This window comes from Hemibagrus wyckioides, linkage group LG28 (assembly GCF_019097595.1).
Source record: "Hemibagrus wyckioides isolate EC202008001 linkage group LG28, SWU_Hwy_1.0, whole genome shotgun sequence".
In the NCBI taxonomy this organism is placed as follows: Eukaryota; Metazoa; Chordata; class Actinopteri; order Siluriformes; family Bagridae; genus Hemibagrus; species Hemibagrus wyckioides.
This window is the reverse complement of record NC_080737.1, coordinates 18,061,724-18,084,980: the sequence shown is the minus strand read 5'-3', so window position 1 is coordinate 18,084,980 and position 23,257 is coordinate 18,061,724. Positions and strand designations below refer to the sequence as shown.

Below are 23,257 nucleotides of genomic sequence, written 5' to 3'. Positions count from 1 at the left end.
CAACAACAAACCCAATAGGCATTTTCAAGTAATCTCAACCAGTGTGGCTTCTCGAATGAAAACAATAGTGTAGCTGTTTTTAGTAAGTGAAGTCAAGGATGAAGGCTTTCTTGGACCGATTACAAAAAAAGGGATGGAAATTAGATTTCGAGCATCACAGATTCTGACATAGAATCATTACCTCAATGACAGAGCAGTTCAGATTTCAAAGGACTTCAACAGGTCACTGCTAAATTACTCATCATATTCCCGAAACCGCAAAGGAATGGATGTTCCCAGTTGCAAACAAATTCAACATTTCATGTCGACTGCTCAGCCATCCGTGATCTACCATCAAGCTGTGAACGTCCAGAGAAAGAGTAATGGCTGCTGCAGGGTTTTCCCTCAATGTATCAGTTGCCCGAGAGCATCCATTTCCAGACAGTAAAGGAGGATCTACTGGCGTTTCCATGCTGTTGCTGTGTCTCTTGCATAAGCAGGAATTATTGTGGATATCTATTATGTAACACAGGTTACAACCTGACTGGGCTTCACCCACCGAGAGTCCCTCTCATCTTCAGCACGCTGGGCCCAGCCACCCATATCACCAATGCGTTCCAAGTGGAAATATTTTCCGACAGTTCCTAGAAAGGAGGCTGGAAAGCATAACCCAAGGATCCAGAGACACCCCAGATACTTCGACCATCAGCATCTCCCACCCTGGAAATGTGGTTTGTGTTAGTAGGGGGATTAAACGAGGGTGGGCTAATAATGCCTCTACGTTTAGAGGAAAAGGTGAAGATGCATGAAGGCTATTTTGTCAGGGCAGCATGGAGTTCAGGAGCACCACAAATAGAGCCAAAGCTTTAATCCAAAGTCAATAAAAATCTCTGCTAAAATCCTGTTTTTTGGCAACGGGGATAAGTCGGAATACAGCGGCTTTCGTAACAGCCAATTATCACGGACATCTTGAAACAGTCAACACTGAGGGGCATGAGTCGAAAGTTTACATCTTAGTCTTCAGATGAGAAAAACATTATTCCAGAAATAAAATCATTTCTATTGCTAATAAGAAGGTAGAAAAGGTACGATCACTTAAAAAAATCTATAAACCTCAAGGCATGCAGAATAGTAGCAAAGATTTTTATTTCCCTGGTGGACTGAGCAATGATGAAAATTTGAGACATCCAAATGTTTTCAGAGTATTCCGAATATTTCAGAGTATACGTATTCAGACTGGTTGTGCACAAATTTATGCTAATTTTCTGCAAGGTTCATTCAGATGATTAAAAATCACTTCTAGATGATTCCAGAATTGACTTGATTAGAAGTGTTGGAGCACCCAAGCACTTTACTTTAAGCCCAGAAAAATCAGGTATAGAAAATATGGACTTAAGAAGCTCACTTGAATGTAATTAAAAACTTCATCCCCCTAAAAATTCCGTCTGGAGATGAGTAATGTCTCTGATTAAGATGCTGTCTCTGCCAATCTCCTCTGCGGTTTTAAAGGGATGACGCTAGTAATTAATTAATGCTGTCACAGTAATGAATTTAATATTGGCCTTGAATGGCATTTTATAGATTATTTTCTAAGAGTATTTACAGCCAAAACATAAAATGGAGCATGACATATTGTGGTTGTATTAAGCTGTCAGACAGTGATGCTGGGTTTAATCCTGCTTCTTGCTCAAGCCAATAACTGCAGAAAGAAAAGGAAAGTGCAATGTCAGGATCGTGAGTATTTGAGACACGCCTCAATATTTCATTTAGTAAAACTCCATCCTGCAAGTTTGTAGTTATGTTCATGGTGGATAACTGTGCACTCCTCCTTTTGAGAGCCTGTAACCTAATAGTTTTGTTATTTCCAATTAACCTTATGCTTTGGGGAACTTAAAGAGGAACTTCTTACCTGTCCAGATATCTGCGTGCCGTGTCGCTGAGCTCGATGCCTTTCGGAGCGTGACTAAACGCCGGCTGACGCAGGAGTCTATAACTCAGCTCCTCGCAGTCCTGGCACAGAGGGCAGTTGGGCTTAGATGTGAGCAAAGTGGCATCGATCTCCAGGTGCTGCACCATGGTGAAGAACTGCACACCGTACACCTTCTCCTTTACATCCAGCTTGATGGTCAGAGGCGTGTCACAGAACACATCACTGGGTCCCAGAGAGAGGTTATGCCCACCTACGCAAAGCAATATGATGTTGTGGATGGCAGGAAGAGCCATCTCCTCTGAAGAGCAGTACGTCACCCAGACAGTGAGAGACTCAGGAATGACCGGGTATGCAAATTCTAGCTGGAGCATGCAGCCCTGCAGAGGGCACGGTGGAGGTACCAGGCCCACCTCCAAAGCGTTGTGTGGGCTCCATGTACGAACACTTGGCTCACACACTTGCTCCACATCTGGTGGACCTGAGGGGCAAAAGATAACAACCGGTTGTTTATCTGTGTATGACAGTTTAAAGAAGAAAGTCTTTGGCGTGTCTCTCTAAGGGAAAGTACTCTGTTCATTCGAAACAAGGTTTCAGAAAAATACTAACTAGGATAACTAACTTGCTAATCCTGAGTACTTGCTCCTGATCCAGTGGTAATCAGGATTGACTAAGCAGCTTGTTCCTGGTCAGGCTGGAATTGGATACTGGAATACCGGAGAGAGCCAGGAATATACTCTGGATGTTCACCATGCACACACACATTCATGCCAAGGGGCAATTTAGCATAGCCAGTGCAAATACTGCATGTTTTAGGAGGTCAGGGGAACCTGGAGAACTGAAAGGAAACCTATGCAGTAACAGAGAGAGAGAGCGTGCAAATCTCAGCACAAACAAAAAACTCAAACTCAGGATTGAACATGAAACTGTGAGGTGCTTATTGCTAGCCATGCCAGATCTGCATTAGCATAGGAGTGTTTCTGAACCTCCTCTGTAACTGTTCTTTCTAAATACTTAATAAGCAAAACAGGACTCCATTTATCAGCTGCTATGTTAGACATTAAGAAAGGAAAAGTCTTCTTTTCAAATCCCTTGAGTCCAGGGGAATTTCGTAGGCTGTGAATGTGTGCGTATCAGTTCGTCAAAGCATAGCTGTGGGAGCATATGTGTGTTTTGATGATCCGGAAAAATGGTGTAATGTCTTTGATCGTGTGCAGAGTGGAATTTGGCTGAAGTCCGCCAACAAATATTTTCTCTTATTCAGCGAGGGATATTGGGTTGGTTTTACTTAATCACATTTCAGACAAAGAATAATAACTCTGCAATTCCAACTGCGGGATCCAGGCCATTGTTATTCAAAATATTCTGCTTATCAAACAGATTCTATTCCTGGAGAAATATGTGGTGTACGAACCTGTAATGTCCCAAAACTGCTTTAGTCGACGGATCAAATTCCTCAAACATAAGTCGTTTAAAAGGCAATATGATGTGAGATGCTGAAGTGTTGGCTTTTGAAGTTTGGTTAATGGATAGGCTCAAATGTAGCGCGTGCAAAGTTTTACATGTACGTGTGTAATTAGGATTAGCATTAGGATTATCAGAGTTAATTTAGCTTGAGCGTAACCAATGGGGATATAATGACCAGTACGTGCCGTGAAAATGGAGGAACTCAAATCACCTGCCACAAATTGGCCGCACACCAACTCTGTGGCTAAACGGTTTATTTTATGCACAAGGTCACATAATGCTCTAATAACAAGCTCGCTTTGTTTTTTTTTTTCTCTCTTTTTTTTCAGTTGCACTTTCCCACCATAATGTGCTTCCATCAGCAGAAAGCTAGGAAAGCAGGGCTGCCCAGTGATGTGGGTGTCTCATCTCAAGGCTCCGGCTACACCTCATATGCAACAGTCCAGCCATATTTGGAGTGACGTCCACTAGCATTCATCAAATGGCGCAAGGGAGAAGGGCGAGAATGGTAGACGCTGATGCTTTTCCTTTGTGCAAATCCAAGCTGGCAACGACGAAACCCATTTGCTAACCTCATTTCTGGGTAGCGCACAAAATTCCAGTGTTTAATCAACTGCGCACTGAATCGGCTTTCCAGGCCGCACCATCAACACTCTTATTATTTTAAGTGTGTGTGTGGCCAGCAAAGAGCTAACTTTTCTGTAATAATAATAATAATAATAATAATAATAATAATAATAATAATAAATTCATGGACACTACAAAACTACAACCAAGAATCTAAGCATTGTGTGTGGGTGAAGGTGTATTTTGCTATTTAAGCATTTACAAACATAATACTGTAATAACCGTAATTGGTAGGTAGTCATTTCATAAGACGGATGAGCATCATTTATTATGCGAATTGCTCCAAAGTGGACTAATCGCCAGGTCCTTGAGGCGTTTCTCGTCGAGGTTCACTTGCTTTTGCAGCAGTAGGCCCTATTTTCCAGGTGACCTGAGAATTCCTCCATGAATCAGTGCCTCGCATTTTCACTTGATTAGCTAATCCCGTGGGGCCACAAGCTTGTCTAGGAAAGTTCTCGTTCTAGGAGGCGGGGGGGGGTTAGCGGCACAGTTTGGATGGCGTCCAACTTAATTGCAGTGAATTGAAGTCTCACTGTTCACACTGACCTCCCTGTATCATGTGGGAATGGGACGATGCGAGGAGAAGCGGCGGATGAATGCTATTTGAATCGCTAAATAATGAGGGGATGAAGAGTGCTCTAGAGCACGTACGCTGCACTCGGGGAGAGCTGGTGGCCTCTCGTTTTCCTAGAACCCGTAGACCAACCTGGTGCTGATGTAACAGCTGGTACACTGACTTACTGTCTCGGTCTGACCTTCATGCCCAGAGTCGTCAAATCAATTTATTTATACAACTACTTTCATAGTTGACGTTTTTGGAAGGTAAGAGTAAGTGCTGTTTCAGGGGGTGAATTCTAAACAACTGGGATTTTTAGGTGACACTTGATTTGAAAGGTCTTTGTAAGTCAGTACAGTATAACACACAGTGCTGCTTGTTTGATTGGAAATATGAGCATTTTCCTCTGCTGAATTCTACATTATAGCACATTCAAAAGCATTTAATAGAGCACTCTGGAGGATTTATTAAAGGCTTAGAAATGTCCAAAAAGTCTTAAGGTAAGTTTGTTCATATTCTGAGGTTTCAATTATGAACAAAGTCATTTGGCAATCTCTCAATTGAGACTTCACGTTTTTTTTTAGTTTGTTATTAACGTTCATATAGAGTTATAACATACGACTTATGATCTGTCTGTCTTCTTGCATTTTTTAAGCATATTCTTCGAATTCATACAGCAGCATGGAACTGATGTTTCTTCACTGCAGTGTCAGTCCAATAGAATAAAAAAATTATTATTTAGCATTGTAATACCACCCCTGTGTCAGCTAACGTCATGTACATCTTACTCAGCAGTTACAAGAGCTAATGTTGCATTTCTACACTAGTTATTAAGCACACTGCATTATACTTATTTTAGCACTTGTTGCAAAGGTAATGATTTTCATGGACTGAAAGTAGTTATCAATTATGTGTTTATAACACTATTATGAAGCATTATGTAAACCTAAGTACACCAGCTTCGTTTGTTTAAGAAATGTCAGATTTGTGAGTGAATGATTTTCCTGTCATTAAGTGGTAAGTGGTAATAAGTGTTATATGTGACATGTTATGTGTTATAACATGGTTATGAAGCCCTATGTTTGGTGTCTAAGGGTTTTTTTATTAATATAAACAATTAATAAACCTTTTTAAAATGCTTACAATCGTGTTATAAATGATATTTCTATATGTACTCTTTCTTTAAAATAAAGCAAAATAATTTCTGGGGTTTTTTTTGAAGCACAAATCATAAAATATTAATCTTTTCAATGCTACATAGACATTTCCTAGGGCTGGTAGCATGGAGTTTTTCCAAACCGCAACAATACTGAATTGCACAGAAGAAAGTGTGAGGTTTCAAACGTAAATCTGCAGTCTGTTATTTGAGCCACGTGTAAGCATGGCACACATTACTGGCCGCCTTGTTCTCGGACGTTCAAAGCAGCTCGGGTGATTAATACAATGTCTGGATACAGATTCCATTAGCCGGCCTCTTTTTTTTTTTTTTTTTTAAGGAACCCCTTTTCCATATGTTTTTCCTGGAAGTCTCCTATAGTCCAGTCTCCTCAGCAACAGTCCCCTGCTTTGAATCAGCACTAGTCTCGCTTCGTCTTATGTGGATGTCGCAAACCACATGCACTTTGCAGTGGCCTTAACTACCCTGGCTGGTTTCGGCATGGTTTCCAGAATCCACAGGTTTTTTTTTTCCTACATAATTCCCACACTCGTACTCTACCACTTTTTTTCACTTTTAGTCAGCCACAATATTCCCAGCTGTAAAGATTTATGTGAGGAGTGCTCCCTGTTGACCACGATGGTCCAAGGGTGGGAAGGCGGTGAGGTGGTATGAGGACATGGCTAACAGGTGAAGCAGGGCGCTAAGAGGATTGCGTCTGTATCACCTGTGCCAGCTCAGCACGGGGCTGTGTGGCAGAAGAGGAGGGCGTTTGTGGGAAGGTGGCATGTTGCAAAGTTGTCACTGGCCAAGAAACACAAGGCACAAACAAAAACAGTTCCAAGCAGCTGCATGAGGGGTTTCAGGGTTCGCGAACGAGGACAAACACACACACATATGCACATGCTCACACACACACACACGCGTAAGAGGGGCGCTCTAAGGGGGGAGCCCACCATTCGCAGGAAACCGTTCCAAGACAGAAAACAGGGAAGCATTTATGCGCAGCTACAGTGGCAAGTCTGGACATGTTTCTGCATGACACTGTTATAAACGAGGACGCAGGCCCGAAAGAGCCGAGGGTCCGAAAGAGAATTGCAGTCTATCTCCATCTATGGATCGTTTGAGGAAATGATCCAATTGCATGGAAAACCCAGGAAGTTAACAATCTGTCCTGACCCACATCCATCAATCAGCGTTAATTATCACCGCATATCTCATCCCAGATAACGCACTTTCTCAACGTGATACGAATCACGACGGGTCCTAACATCTCACCTAATGACCAAATATACCTCCAGGGCAGGATTGAAGAGTAATGGTGAGGAAATGTGTTTCTCTGATTGTAGGATTCTGAGTAATAGCGAGGAAATGTGTTTCTCTACAAAGGTCCCCCCACTATTTAAACGTGAAATCTTTCAATAGTTAGAGGCCCCCCATAGTTAAAGAGGCAGCACAGGGTTCTGCACGTATACCCCTCGCATGGTTCCAAATCCTGGAGAAAACACACACACACACACACACACACACACACTGATCTGCAGAGTAAGAGCATTCCTCCCAGACGCAATCCTGACAAACTGACACATCACTGTTTTTATGCCAGCCGTGCTCGCAAACAATAATTAATAAAGCAGCTGTCAAAGAGTTCTGCAGCAGCACAGCTGTGCAGACTATTTATAAAAGCCAAATTCCACCTCCTTGCCCAAACTGTTCTCTCCACAGTTGTTTCGGAGAGCGAGGGAAGTAACACATAGCAAGAGAGAGAGAGTGAGAGAGTGTGGGGGGGAGAAGGCAGCCTACTTTAGGTAGGTTGCTGATTTCATCTTTTCATACAGCCCTTGGTCTAGCTGGAGTGGAGGATCAGAGGCGTATTGAGAAGGCGAGCAGGAGGGTGACGGGTACGAGGTTGAAGAGACGTCTGGCTTCATAGTGCATTGATGACATATTCATAAAGCCCACAATGCATCAGGCTCTCAGGAAGACGAGCTAGGTTACCGAGAGAGTGGTTCTGCCAAATGCTTCGTTTATTCGATTCGGAACACGGTTAATCAGGCATTTGTCACGGTTCATCAGGCTCTAATAAACCTGTGTGTTTGAAATGTAATGCTGTGACATTACCTGTACTTCAAATAGTATTAGTATTTGGATTTAAAGCAGAATTGGGCATGGCTTCGAGCTCACATTATAGCAGATGTAAAATACGTTTTTCTCATCCTGGTCTCTTAACTTGTCTTGGACTTAAGAGAAAACAACAAACCATAAACTCCTCTTTCCCGTGTCGGAAAACTATATATATTTACAGTGGAACCTCGGCATACGAATTAAATTCGTTCTGGAGTTGAGTTCTTAAGGTGAAAATTTATATTGTGAAACAAATTTCCCCATAAGAAATGATGTAAATGCAGATAATCCGTTCCAGCAACCTAAAAATATGATCAATATGACCAAAATAAAGCGTATGTAAACTGTACGGCTGCTTACAAAGAACTGACCCAAGCCAAGCATTCCATGTCAAGGGTCCTCACAGGAAGTCGTGCCACCAAGCTTGGGCTAAAAATAGAACAGAGCACCTACACCACCAATCTGTCAACAAAAAAACACCCGTAAAATCACCTAGCTTTTGAACGCATGCGGAAGGCAACATTGGTATCGTGGATTTATTCTTTCCTAACAGCTTTCACTGACAAAATAAATTCCTAAAATTCGTAAACTCGCTTTGGTTGGCTTCGCTTGGCTTTCCACTGACGCAAACACATTTTGAATGGCTCCCGGACGTACACGTAACTTTGCCCACGTTCTGTTCACTTCGTTCATGTGCTGAAAATGATTCGCATTCTGAAGCAAATTTCTTGCAAAATTTCAGTTCTTAAGCAGAAAATTCATAAGGGAGGGCATTCGTATGCTGAAGTTCCACTGTATAACATGACATACATAAAATGAGTTACTAAACAAACTCTTAAACTGAGAGCATTAATATCCGTGATCTGTGACGGGAGCTGCTGTTACAGAAAATAAATCAATCTAGCATTCAGCATCATCGAGTTAAGTGTGTTAACTTAATTAAAACTTAGTGCTCTTTGGTCTTACCTTCAGCTTCCCGTGGGCTCCAGTGTCCTGAAGGCAAGCAGGGCCGCGGAGACCAGGAGTTGGAGGCATACTGGAGAAAGACTCGGCCTTCGGCACATTTATTACACACTGATCCCACTTCTCTAGGAAATCAACAGACAGGAAGGAGACCCAACTTAGATGCAGTCCAATAAAATTCTTATTATTGGATGCACGCCATGTTTTAGACTTTTTTGAGGATTCGTCGATACCAAAATGAATAAATTAATTGGTTTTCATCAATCAGCAGCATCACGGAAGAATTTATTCGGATCTGGTAGGTACAGGGTGACCTCCTCATGTCAGATTAATGTTTATATTTAAACATAGTCAGAAATAAAGAAGGAGGATGGCCAGCATTCGGAGCGAGACAGAAAACAGGCATTAAAAATGAGTGTCATGATCTCAGTGCTTGCAGACATGAAGTGCTCATTTTTCATTCCTGTGTCCTGACCCTCTCTAGTAAAGACAGTTTCAACCCACACAAAGTTATATTGCTTGTATTACAGTAAGATGCTGTAGTTCTTTCTCTTTATCAATAATCCTGAATTATTTCCAGATCGCTGTGGTTCTGTGTCGTCGGTTAATTGGCAGCATAATGTACTGTTAAGTCACATCTTATATCCTGATGGTATTAGAGCTTTTTTATGAGTTATATATGATACATTCCTATTATTATTATTATTACTGTTATTATTATAATTATTATTATTTTAATTATTATTATTAAGCAGCCTCTATCCTGGGCTTTGTTCATTGACAGTTCATAATGTGAATGGTAATCCTAAGCTAAATGTCTCTTTCTCATGTGGGACTCTCGCCCTATGAACGTTCAGATGTACATAATTCTCTGATTTCACTTTTATGAGTCACTGAAAGTGTCTGAACAGGATCAGCATAACTTCTCCGTGCTTGGCAGCCAGGCAGATTTCAGGCTTAGACTGTCTGTTTCTCACACACACCAACACACACACACACACTAATACACAAACACAGTGCACAGATTGAGCAACGGACTCACGGCATGCCTCGACATGTTCCTGAGGGGCTTCCCCAAAGCTCGTGTCAGTGAGTTACACCTGTCACACGTAACCTTATCCTAAACTTATCCTTATGGATGTGCTGCTAATAAATACTAAGGAACTTCCCTGACAGACTCTCTGTGCGAGAATAGCGGAACAATACAAACGCAGCAAAATAACTGAGTGAGTCAACGAAGTTCCACAGGACTGAATCATCTAATGAAAGTGAAGAAAATGCCTGTGTCTGGGTCATTGAGATGTTTTTGGGAGGTCCTGTAATGACAGTAAATTAATCACTTGATCATAAATAGCTTTTAATTGATAACATTTGTGAGTCGTTGAAAACCGGCCAAATAGGGAGAAAAATACAAAGGGTCTCCATTCAGAAATGTTACAAATTCAAATTTCCAATTTCCTCCATGATCAACAGGGCATGAAAGGACATGTGCCCTCCCCGGGGGGCACTTCAGACATATCGAATGACAACACACCTGATCCTCAAGAGCACGTCATATCCATATGTGTTTCACCATCCCTAAAAATACAGTATAACTCAAAACAGAAATAGACAGAACGTCCCCCAGGCCTCTCTCTGCAACCTCAGTTCACCTGTCATAGAAGTGGCCCGTGATTGGAGGGAACCACTCCACAGCGACCGAGCCCTGACGTTGTTCCACCACACGGGGCGCCATGGGGACAGGAGGGGGCTTGTAGTTAGGCTGCCATGTCTGATAAACCAGGTCCAAGTAGCAGTGCATGCGAGCCACTTGGTTTTCGGTAAACGAATCCGTACAGGTGTCGTCTGTCAGAGCAAAAAAAGAAAGAAAGAAAGAAAGAAAGAAAGAAATCATGGGATTAATTGTGTGAAATATAGACAGTACTGAATGGAGGCAAATGTATAGAATGTCATCTTGTATTTCTAGATAATTCTCAAAGCTGATTGGTCAGAAGATTTTTAGAACCAAATATAACCACGGCTTATATGAATGCCCTCGTTTTAATACAATACTGTTTCCGTAGTAACTGAAAGAACTGAAAATAATTATGAATATGGTCATGATATATAATAATGATTCTATAATAAAATTTGGGCTAAATATACAGAAGAACATTACAGACTCAGTAATATGTGAGCACTAATTATTTGTGTGTTTGTATTTATACCTGCGTAACTCATATAATTATTGAAAGGTGTGCGGATGAAGTTGCTGCAGCCACACGTCTCATTTCCAGGCTCGGGGTCTCGACAATGCTTGTATTTGGGTGTGGGGTTCGTGTCGGCGCACAAGTCCCCTGTTTCCAGCGAAGGCTCCATCTCCAAACAGGCATCGTTACAGGACTCAATCTCTGAAATGCCTCTGAAGACGTGGTACAAGCCCAGGCTGTGTCCGATCTCATGGATCATGGTGTGAGTGTGTCCGAACGTGCCATAGAAGGACGGATTTAAAACGATGCCTCCTGCCAGAGTGATGCAAGAATGTAGTGAGGAAGCTGGAATTAATTAACACGATTTTGCCATTCTGTGTTGTTGTTGTTGTTTTTTTTTATAGGAGTGAAAAGTTCAAACGAAGCACTGGCACTTACGGCTCATTTACTCAAAATGCGATGATAAATTGATTCAGCTGTTTAACCTTAAAAGTACAATTTAAGACTCTTCAGGGGGTCTATGAGAAATGAAACAGAACCTCTGACATGAGTTATATCAATAATGGCACCAGCTATACACTAAATCAGGAACAGACTAAAGCAGGAGCTCATTTGTTCTTCATCCAACGTAAATTAAAACACTTTATTACCAAGATGGGTCAGGGCCTCCTTGTCCCATGGCCAGGTGGCCACTCCAGCCAGGTCCTCATTAGTGGAATTGGCAAAAAAGATGTTCAGGTGTGTTGAGCCGTCCACTTTGAGGATATCTTTCAACTCCTTGACGTCCAGGTAGGCCCTGTGGATGCAAAGACAGATAAATAAATGGTGTGTGGCTCAAATTAGTGAGAGACATCAGAGAAGAACCTAAGCACCAGGTGGCACAGTACATCTACTGGAAAAACAAAAAACAGCAGGGATATGGAAAACACTTTTCTACACAATGACAGCTGACATAAAGCTACATAAATATTCATAATTTCTGATTTGTCAAATTTTAATTATAACTGATATCACAGTGTAATGCCTTCTAAAAGACACTCATGAGCCATATTTGCATATTAGGACATGATTGGAGATTGGATGTTATGATGCAACACTGGCCTCTCACGTGTTTAGCTCCTAATTAAATTTTTAAAGAATCAATTTTTATACTATTAAATCTCTGTATATGACATAACTTTTCATAAACTCCCTTCAGTTGGCTTCGCTTGGCTTTCCACTGACGCAAACAAGTTTTGAACACCTCCTGGACATAAGCACAATTTAGCCAGCATTTGGTTTGGTTCGCTAAGTTTGCATGTCGAAAATGCTTCGTATGCCGATGCAAATTTCTTGCAAAATTTCAATTCTTAAGGTGAAAATTCCTAAGGGAGGGCATTCATATACCGAGGTTCCATTGTACTATAATCAAACATTTGCTTTCGAGACATTTTAAGCCATCATGGAAATGAAAAACTTCCCACAAGTGATACTCTGATAAACAAGCACCGCACCGTGTAAGGCCCTGGCAGGCTTCCAGCTATCATGCTGCATTACTGTAAAAGTAAAAAGCATAACCACATGCGGCAAATGTGACCGACAACTCGCAGCGAGCCATAAAAACCAATGACATGTTTGCCTGACATTAACGGGTGCTCCCAGACTGCTAGTCTAAATGAAGACCACACACTGGGATGACACACTCCAGCTGTGGAAGAGTGTCCAAACATCACATGGAGGTATGTTTAATTGTCCTAGCGTCTCATGATAAATTCGTTATCCTGTCAAAACACGTGAGAGATACTATAAGAAGTGTTAAAAAAACCTAGGTGAGGTAATTAGCTTGGAGTAAAGATGCTTGGTTTATGCTGTGACAGCAGCTGGATAAATCATCCGTCATCCTTTTCATCCCTCTAAAGGAGAAACGGCAGACAGTTAGCTTAGCTACAGTCTACAGTACTCGGGTATGTAGCAGATGCACAGCTGTTTAACTACGTCGTTTTAATTATGCTCTCAACACATTGCAACCATCTGTTTGTCAGAGATGGAGAAGAATTCCTGGAGTTTTTCTTATGTAAGATATTCCAAATATAAATACAAATTCCTAGATCCTGACAGCTCTCACCTGTCAAACGACATGCCAGAGATACTGCAGAAATACCAGATATTAAAGATATAGATTAGAAGCATTCTGCCCACGTCTTATTATCACTCTTTATTTTTGAGAGAGAGAGAGAGAGAGCGAGAGAGAGATGTTGAGGACAAGTGAATGGACTTACTGAAGCAAAACAGAAGTGTGCTCAATGCTCAGTCAGTGCTTTGGCGTGTTTCCAAGTAATGATGTAAGTTCGCTAAATTTCTTTGGAAACAACAGTTTCCAGGTTTGCATTAGTGTGTGTGGGGGGGGGGGGGGGTTGGTCTGTGGAGCTTTTGGGCAATTATCATGATTTTCTGGAAGTTTCTTTTGGAGGTCCAATCCCATTTTATCTATGATCTATTCCCCAATTGTCCCCAATGGAAAAAAGCAAAACTTTTAGGGTTCCAGATAGAGATTGATAATATCTCAGAACCTCATGGTTTTCTTCATTCATCTTTAGTATGTTCAGTGTTATGATAGATCCAGAGTCTACCCCGGGAGTACTCTCAGAATGTAAGGTGGAAACACACCAGGTGGAGGTATATGACAGTCCATCTCAGGACACCACAGATTTATACACTTAAATAAACCAGACTTTCTTTCACAACATTTTTCTATTCACTTATTTATCTTCTCTATCTCCAGCCACAGATTCCAGGATCTTCCTGGGGGATCCCCAGACATTCCAAAGCTAACTGTGAGATAAAATCACTCCAGCAGGTTCCTGGTTTGCCCTGGGGTTTCCAGCCAGTGGGACGGCCTGATACAGCTGTGGCGAGAACCATCTATTTTGGTGTCCTTTTAAGGTGTCCAGACCACCTTATCTGGCTCTTTTTTTTATTCAGAGGAAAAAGGCTATACTCCAAAGATCAGCCATATTTTTTCAAGCTCCTCACTTGGCTCATTTCTGTCACTAACTACACAAAAGGATCACAGCGTTTTGGAGGCAAAGTAGTCAAGATTTAACTGCAGGATTTCTGGGTTTACTGTATTCAGGGATGAGTCAGTCAGGTTTGTTGAAGTTTTCTCCCTATTCATACTCAGTTAAAAGAACACTAATCAATTAGTGACCGAAACGCAATAATAAGAGGAACACAATACACCATCTCATTTTACAGCAGTTTACATTCTGGAAAAAATCTATCCCATCTGCTCTTTTTCTTTTTTCTCTCTTTCATTTATCTGAAAATCTCACTCCAGCATGATCTCGATGTGTGGCTGAACAGAGGTGTGACCTGGATCCTAGGATGAGGGCTTAACCCTTATTTTCCCCCAGGGCTAACCTTTTTTTTTTTTTTTTTAGAGGGGGTGGATTTTCCAATCACAGGGCCACACATTGTGGTACAAACCCTTCCACATGTGAAGTTTGTGAAAGGGAAACTAAAATGACCCCAGTAACAGAGATCCAATTGAACTAGACCGACATGCAAATCTGTCCTCTGGTAATGGTTAATGCTTTTAAATAAGATCTGCAGGAAAGAGCAAGTTTTAAGCCAGTTAAAGTTTTAAACCATTTCCACTCGTGTAATTAAGGAAGGGTTATTTATCTGGCTAGTATGCTTAATTTTTTAGACACAAGCTTTGTAAAATAATGTTATGGGCAAATATTGGCAAGGCTGAAACAAACAGAAAGGCAAGAAAGGGCCTCCTTCTCCTTGAATCTGCTGTCATCACCTTCCTCAGTCATAAGCACCTACCACTGGGAAAGTTGGTGGATCACAAACTTTGACAAGTGCTACCAGTTTGTGCTTCAGTGGTTCTGAGTCAAACAAAACACACTACACTACATTTTATTTCAAGATATAGTCCTGCCTCTTCAAACGAGGACCTAGACACATCTACATCAGGATCAGGAGCCACAACTTGACTAGCGATGCACTAAAGTGCAAATTCATAGCTGAGGGCAAAGCCAAATTTCTGGAAAAGACTGGACTTACTACCAAAAAGCAGATGTTAGAGTAGAGTAGAATAACTGGTAGATTATGAGATTTTCAAATTATCCTTTCATATATTTACATTTACATTTCTGACATTTGGCAAACACTCTCATCCAGAGTGACATATAAAAGTGCTTTACAACTTACAACAATACATGAAACAAACAGGGAATTCAAGAGCTAGTTTAAGTGTTTCAGGAAGTGGTAGGTCTTCATCCATCATTTGAAGACAGCCAGTGACTCGGACATCTAGGGGACGTTCATTCCACCACCTCAGTGCCAGAACAGAGAAGAGTCTAGATGTCTAGATACCTACCTCTTACCCTGAGAAATGGTGCGACCATATGCCTCACCCCACGTTATTTTCTGTTCATAATGGGGTATCATACATTGTACATACAAGCTGCATCATGCTATACCAAATATGGACACATGACCAGTCATTCTTCTGATAATTAACAGGGGCAAATTGGGGGAGAATTTCTCTGGCGCTTGACCGTTGCTGAGTGAATTATCAAGAACCAGAGCAGAACAATAAAAACAGAAATTTTCGGTCAAAAATTTGGCTATATTCCTTATTACTTACTCACCTCCAAAGGTACTTTTTTTGCCAAAAGTATTTTATGGTTGAACATTCAGCTTCTGCTATCCTAGATCCTAATCTGATCTCTAGTGAACCAACTGCCAGGTCTGCAAGAGTACAAGACTCTAAATCTCAGATCGATCATTCCAATGATGGATTCATTCAAACTGAAACCAACCTGGGTAGAATTTTACTTCTTGAATCCTCTGAGGGAATTCACCATAAAAGGCTAATATTTTTGTGAGCTGCTGACAGATGCAAACTCACCTTCATGAGAAGAAAGGAATTTCCATTTTTTGCAAAGGAAATGTAATTTTCCCAAGAATAATTTCAGATGATGGACGTCCTTGCAGACCAAATCGTATCTGTTTTTTATTCAGATGTGTTGTACACACAGTTGCACCAGTTCTGTTTATGTCGTGTGTGGGGGGGTGCAACTTCAGAGATGTTTTTACAAGGGTGTTATGCCTTTAAAGTGGTCTCCTTTATGCCAAAGTGGTCCATTAAGGCAAAGCTGTTAATGTCCGTCTACGTCTTTATAGACTGTAGGACTGAGGGTTCAGGTGACACGGGGTAAGCCTTCCACGTCAGGACCTAGTGAAAAGGTTGATACACTTCCTTAAGCTCAATTAATGTAGTAATGTGACACAATGGAACACTGGATATGAACGCACAAGCACTCAGGTATGCTCACCTCTCACCTGTGACTAATCTACCTGGGAACTGAGCCATGCCATGGTAGATGTTTTTCTTATGGCAAGTAAATACAGTGATCCAATATATATGAGTAGCAGCACTGCAATGTGTGTAATGTGGAGGATTAAACACTGCATGCAAGTCAACAACACTTCCCAAATCAGACTGCTGGAAAACCATTTTTAAACTAACCATCTCCTGATGCCAGTGAAGAAATGCCAAAAAAATGGACTAAAACATGCACCAAAAAAACAAAACAAAAAGCAAAGCATTTGAATTTTTCAATGCTATACTGTTGACTGATGTCTGCGAACCTCCAAGCCCCATCTCTCTCTTTCCTTCTAGCCAGATTCCTAAACAAGCAAACTGGTACCAGACTCCGGTCTGCAAAAATAAACCCCAGATCATCCATTGTTTCCGCATGCGTGAAGCTCGATGTTGGTCCAGAATTCCACAATTAAGTTGGAATGCTGGTGAACGTTTGCAGCACTGACTTCGGTTTGTCTCCCTGGATGTAGCACAATCAACAGACAACAAGCAACCAACTGAGAAGTTCATCTCCCAATTTCTGCCACTAAAGTTTTTCCTCCTCATCCTCCTCCTCCTCCTCACACACTGCACTTTGGCTCCCTCTCAAACCGTCTCTCGAAGAAACAATCTTTATCCCATCAGTCGTAATATTTCAATCTCGTGCTCAGCCTTTGCCAGCTGCTGATTTCTGTAACTGGACCAGATGCCTGATGATAAATGACCCCTTGATGATTGTAATAGGATAAGTTTCAGCAGAAAAATACAAGCGCTTTTATTCAAGTCTGATGTCACCTAGCAGCCCGCACACAGAGTCACTTGAAGTACTTAAGGAATGCAAGTGGAGACAATTGTCTGGACTGGACTGGGTTCAAGCAGCTAATAGAAAACATTGTTGTTCCCTTGATAAACTTAATCAGTGGAGAAACACAAGGGATTTCAACCGACAAGGAGGCAGGGGAGTCACTTGCTGTGCTCATTTTTGCTCATTTCAAAATGTCCAGTCATTCTTAATTGCATCCCAGAAGCTGATTTTGGAAAAGAGCTGAATAAAACCACAGAAGACAGGATAAGCACTGTAAAAGTGTTAACTGGTGTTTAACTAGGCTAATCAACCCTTTTTTATTCTTCCAGACATTCCTCAATATCCCTATTGCCCTCCAAAATAGTATTAAGCTATCTCAAGTTCTGCTTCTATGCAATAAATCTTCCCACTTTAAGCAAGGTGAACATGGTAGACTTAAACATGGGTGTCTTTACAATATTAGCAACAGCTGCTGTACAAAAGAGATCCAGTGCAGATCTAACCCAAAGTTAAACCAGACGGCTGAAGAGAAATTGTAAACATTGTGTGTTTTCTCTCTAGTTACCTCAGGTATTCCTGGTTTGAAATCTTTTTATTTTTTAGTTAAGACAATGGTCACCCTCTAAAAATGCTAGCATTATAGCTAACCACCACAGTGCTATAATGCTTCCACAGAGAAAAAATATATTTAGATCTTTACTGAGAGCTGGAAGGAACGCAAGGTTGGTACTTTGAGAATGTTAATAGCAGACTGATAGATGACTGTGATGTGTTATCAAATGAACATATAATGGTCACCATTGGTACATGGTAAACATGGAGAACTGGGTGATAAAAAATGGGGAAATCATCTATGCAGCTTTTTTGTTACTGAACAAGGCATATGGCTTTCTCTCCAGAGTGTAGGATGATTCATGGACCTGTGAAAAAGCCAGAAAGCTCTATTCCAATGGAATGCAAAAGCACAGCTATGTCCCACTTGGAATGCCAAGGATGGCGATGGTTTTTCTGCTTTAGAAAAGTACTTGCCAACTTGGCTCAATTGCACTTGTCATATGTCTAAAAGTTACTCAGGGCACAAGTGAAAGATTCTACAAAACCTATTACATTTAAAACCGCAAGAAAATTCCCATACTCTGGAGAGTGACGTCAAGCTCGCCCTAGTTCTTGGTAAAGACGTACTGATGAATGCCAGTACATCCAAAATCAACATAAAATGAGTTTTACTGAATTATTTGAGAACATAACATGGAAAAAAAAATAATTAATCACTTGACAGAATCGACACCTCAAGCTTACCTTAAATGTGAAGCAGGATTGAAGCAAGTCTTGGTGACATCAGTAATATTGGGGTTACAGCAGTCATCTTTATCGTAGGCAAAGTTATCCCAGTTGCATTCTGGATCACATACACCATTGCCTGGCTTGTGCTCAGCACAGCGGGCTCTGGGCTTGCAGTACCCGGCATCGAAACCGGTCAGGGTGTGGTTACACTCAGGATTGCAGTCCTCATCACCCACCTTACTGATATCACAGTTGGCTAAAACTAACCGGGAACGTAGCGTGGAGTTGCTAACGTTATGAACTGTCAGCTCCCAGGTGATGTTGTACATGGCAAAGGCTTCGTTCAGTTCCTGGTGCTGCAAATAGATCTGCTGATCAGTCACGGTGGGCCTATGGTACTCATCGTCGTACACGTTGATCACACGGTACTGCACCGTCTTTGGTCTCCGGAAGGTCCAGAAGTTGTTGTAGTTGCGCACGACCTGCACGTTATCACACACTGTCTGCCCACAGGCGGGCGGCTCTAGGGTCGTGTCCAGAGAGGCCAGCCCAGCCCGAGGGCCTTTGTCCGGCTGCGGGAAATTCCCATCCTTCACCACCAGCCACTTGCGCTCAGGGTGCTCAAAGTTCTCCCGGATGATGAGGTCCGCTTGATAGTGAGAGTCCTCGTGGCCATGCATGTCCTTTATGATCTGGCGCTGAGAGAGGGCTTGACGCCACAGAGTCACTCGCTCAACAGAACCTCGGAAGTTATGGTTCAAGGCATTTCCGCCCACCATCAACACCTTGGGATTTAAATTAGATTAGATTCTAAAGCATTCTTTTTTTCTGAGCCAAATACACTTTTAAGTTAGGATTGTTGTCATTAATATTGACTCAAGAAATCAAGATGATAAAGATTTGACCACAATTGACAAGACAGCATTCAACTGGTTAAAATTTTATTGCTAATGCTAATCCTTTGATTCATGCTTCATTAGAGCTATTTTATCCAATCAGAGAGAAGTCATTGACCTACCTTACACTTCTTAGTAAGAGAGCAGAAGACGTCTCCAGACTGTTCTCTGCTGACAGCAGTCTGCGCGCCATTCACAAACAGTCTCATATAAATGCCATCGTACGTGATTGCCACGTGAGCCCAGTGGCCAGGCAGGTAAGGAGTGTTGGAGTGGATGGAGGTGACCTTATGTGCACGATCCGTCTTGAGAGAGAAGAAGATGCGAGGGTCTCGGGTGCCTTGCTCACTAACTGTCTTGATACCCAGCAGCCAACCTCGATCGCTCGAGGCATAGAAACACTTATCAAAGAGGCCTGTGTGAGAGAAAATAAGTGGGACACTGGGTCAGATATGAACGCTATACTGTTCATAAACTGTGTTGTATTCTAGAGAGTAGAAAACATCTCCAAGATTGACAAAATATTAGCAATGAAGATGATATAGAAATGTGAAGGGAAGGTTCTTCAAGACCGGTGTACACCTACAAAAACCCTTCGTAACAAGACTCATAAGACAGCATAAACATGTCAATAAAGTTTTATTCCAGCACAAGATGGATGATGTCATTGTTGATGTTAAAGGTAGTTGATATAAACTTGTCTTTTGATCAGTTTTGTCTTTATATCTTTGTTGATATATTTCAGGTATGTCACTCATATCTACTGGAATGATCTTTTTAAAATGTCAGTTTATGGCAGGAAGAGCTTCAGCGGATTTTGTATCCTTTCAATCATTGTGTTAAAGTGTCACATATCAATGTATACATACTGAATATTGCTGACTTTTATTAGATAAGATAGCAGGGATGTCATAGAGATCCACTGATAGGGCAAGACATTCTGGTGGGTCAAATTGTGCTCCAAATTTGTCTTAAAGAACTGCTCAGTGTTGTGGATCTGGAGATCCCAGGAATACTAGACGCAAAAATACAGTCACCAAATTCCAGAGAAATCCATAAGGAACTGGATCACACCAGAAACCTTGGCACCATCATGGTAAGTTTATTCCCCACATTACTTTAAAAGTGGATAATTGTTTTTAATTATTACTGAATTGCTGGTAGGTTTTGCTAGACAGTGTCTGAAACAGCAACAACAAATTTCACCTAAATGGTTTGGAAATTGAAGCCAAAACTGCTAATGCCACCATTTCCGCTCGGTTTCTCTGGGAAAACATGTGTCAGGTTGCATGTTTACTAATATCACTGTGGTTCATATTTATGCCCTCACCTCCTGTTTCTCTCTCCCTCTCTCTCTCTTTCTGTTTGTCTGTCTGTCTGTCTGTCTGTCTGTCTGTCTCTCTCTATCTCTCTCTCTATCTCTGTCTTTCTGTAGATTGAGCAAAATGTTTACGCTAGGGTATGCATGCATGTGCAATGTGGCATACCTAGCATATGGATGCATGTACTCACAAATTATTTTTGCAAGTGACATGTCTTTAATGAACAGGGGATGCATGTAAACCTAGCGGGACAGTGTGAAAGAGCGACGCATCATTCATCCTTCCACAATGCTTAAATCTGTTTTTGAACCTTGCCATCCCTCACTCGACATGGTTTTAAGAACCGTGTGAGAACGTTCTCTCCAGGTCAACAACAAGCAAGCGGGCGCTCTCGGAGCATCAGGGGCCGACCTCAGAGGTCAGCGCTGTTAAACCTTACAGGCTCGCCGTGACACGGTGAGAAAAGTCTGCCATCTATCAGCGTGAGCACTCTAACTAACTAAAAGGTGTGCTAAAATGCCTATAGGGCCCTTCATGTAAACACATGTCACAAGGCTGCCATGATCAATTAATCTAAAGCATTTACATTTTCCTGGACAAAAACATATGCCAAGTTCTAAGACATGCACACACACACACACACACACACACAGGGATGTAATGCAATGTTTCTTACTGATTAGCATCTGATTAGCACTTCAAATATCCACATCTGTATTCAGGTTTAAAAGAAAAGTGGGTGCGTCCTAAACCTGAAGGGTTTTTCCCTTTTCTTTTCTCTTCTTTTCTCTTCTTTTCTTTTCGTTTCTTTTCCTCTCTTTTTCAGGCTAGTGGATGACTTCTGTCTCTGACCCTTTATCAGCTACATCACTCCAGTTCATAACAGAGATGCAAGACGTGTTTTTTCAGTAGCTGTGTGAAATTTGCAACCAAATTTCATTTCTAAACAAACTAGTAGCTTAATCTGAACCAACACCATATGCCTGACCAGGCTGATACTAAGGATGAATAAATGAAAGCTGTGTGTTTGTGTTAATATTTATTCTTGAGCTTCATATCTGTCTGTTCACTAAGTACTACTACTACTTTTTTTTTTTACTACTAAGTAAAAACCTCCTGAGACTTTTTTGTTTCATCTTACACCCTGATGTAGTCCCAACCAGATGACCTGCAAGCCCTTCTGTCAAGCTTTCCATAAAATAATAATAATAATAATAATAATGATAAGAAGAAGAAGAAGAAGAAGAGGAATATTGAACCTTATTCATATGTGTATTAAATTTAGAATACAAATATCTACCATTTAAACTACTTTTGGAAGAAAACTTCACCGTGTCATAAGGAGCATTCGCCATATAAGTCCCACTGAATGAGCTGTGACTATAGAAACGATAACAACATTAATATAAACCATGTATCAGAGCTGCTGTTGTAGAAAATGAATTTGTCCATCTGACCAATCAGATTCGAGAGTTCAACAGCGCTGAGGATGATCCACAGAAACAGACACAAGGCATGTATGACAAAAGAAAAGTCAATCTAGTTTCCCACATCCCTGATGGAAAAAGCTGAATTTGACACATCACTTCTCTGAAAATTACACAACAGGTCACCTAGAAGTCATCTTTGATACAAATCTGCTTTTCCTGCAGTTTTATAACCGTCTTGTGCAAGTGCCGATTAGGCAATCTCTCTTTCTCACTGTCTTTTATTTGATATGGGATGTTCTCGCAACGTCCCTTTTGCGTCATGACTATCAGAGATGAATTTCAGTGCCAAGTCTCTCAGCAACTTTGACAGGAATCGAACTTCAGGTTGTTTGCTGAGTTCTTGCTCCCATCGACGGCCAGTTCTGGTGTAACGGCCTCTGCATGCCGTAATTACACCAGACTAGATTATGGTCGTGAGCTGATCCAAAGCGTTCTCTTTTTCCCGTAGACACACAAACGTCGCCTCAGCGCTGTTCAAGGTCCTGAATTCAGTGCAGTTCGTAGTGTGTGTCCGAGACTCACTGCCTCAGCACTGCCTGGACCTGGCTAATAAAGAAGCTGTACTTTTCTGCTCGAGCAGCATGAAACCTGAATTATAAAAGTGACAAGGTATGGCATCGTGATTAATGCTTTACGGACACTTTTTTTTTTGTTTGAGCCATTTTTAGATGAGCATTATACCAAACACACCAGTGTCTCAGGTTTAAGCAGGGTCACTTTATTCCTTCTTATCTAGTTTGAGCTGTAAATAAAAACCCTCCTGGATCTGACATCCAGGTGAAACAGAAAGACGATGCTGCACCAGTTCTGATCCAAACAGCACACAACAACACCATCTGAGGGAAAACCAATAGTCAGCTTCTCTCGGGGAAGAGATTGAAAAGACTTCTTTAGCACTGAGCAAGCTTTTTTATTTATTTATTTTTTTTCAGCAGCACCCACCAGGCATCCAGTGGCAGGATGCAAATCAAAGATCAAGTGCATGCTTTTACACGAACATGCCTGATGCGTAATTCATCTGGATTCCTCTTTAAAGGACAAACAGTACGACAAATAACGTGACTCAGAGCTCCCATGAAAATGCCTGGGGTTGTTCGGAAACCGCCAATGTCA

The 23,257-nt window shown here is 41.4% G+C and overlaps 1 protein-coding gene across 2 annotated transcripts in view; it reads right to left on the bottom strand.

Moving 5' to 3' along the window:
• pappaa (pregnancy-associated plasma protein A, pappalysin 1a) overlaps window positions 1-23,257 on the bottom strand; it is an 85,342-nt gene that overhangs the window by 59,161 nt on the left and 2,924 nt on the right. For both annotated transcript variants that reach the window (XM_058382963.1, XM_058382964.1), the window contains exons 2-8: window positions 19,455-19,747; window positions 18,452-19,221; window positions 11,639-11,784; window positions 11,007-11,300; window positions 10,452-10,644; window positions 8,803-8,924; window positions 1,889-2,387 (exon numbers count right to left, since the gene is read on the bottom strand). In XM_058382963.1, coding sequence (XP_058238946.1) covers window positions 1,889-2,387; window positions 8,803-8,924; window positions 10,452-10,644; window positions 11,007-11,300; window positions 11,639-11,784; window positions 18,452-19,221; window positions 19,455-19,747 — 2,317 coding nt within the window. The remainder of the gene's footprint in view (window positions 1-1,888; window positions 2,388-8,802; window positions 8,925-10,451; window positions 10,645-11,006; window positions 11,301-11,638; window positions 11,785-18,451; window positions 19,222-19,454; window positions 19,748-23,257) is intronic.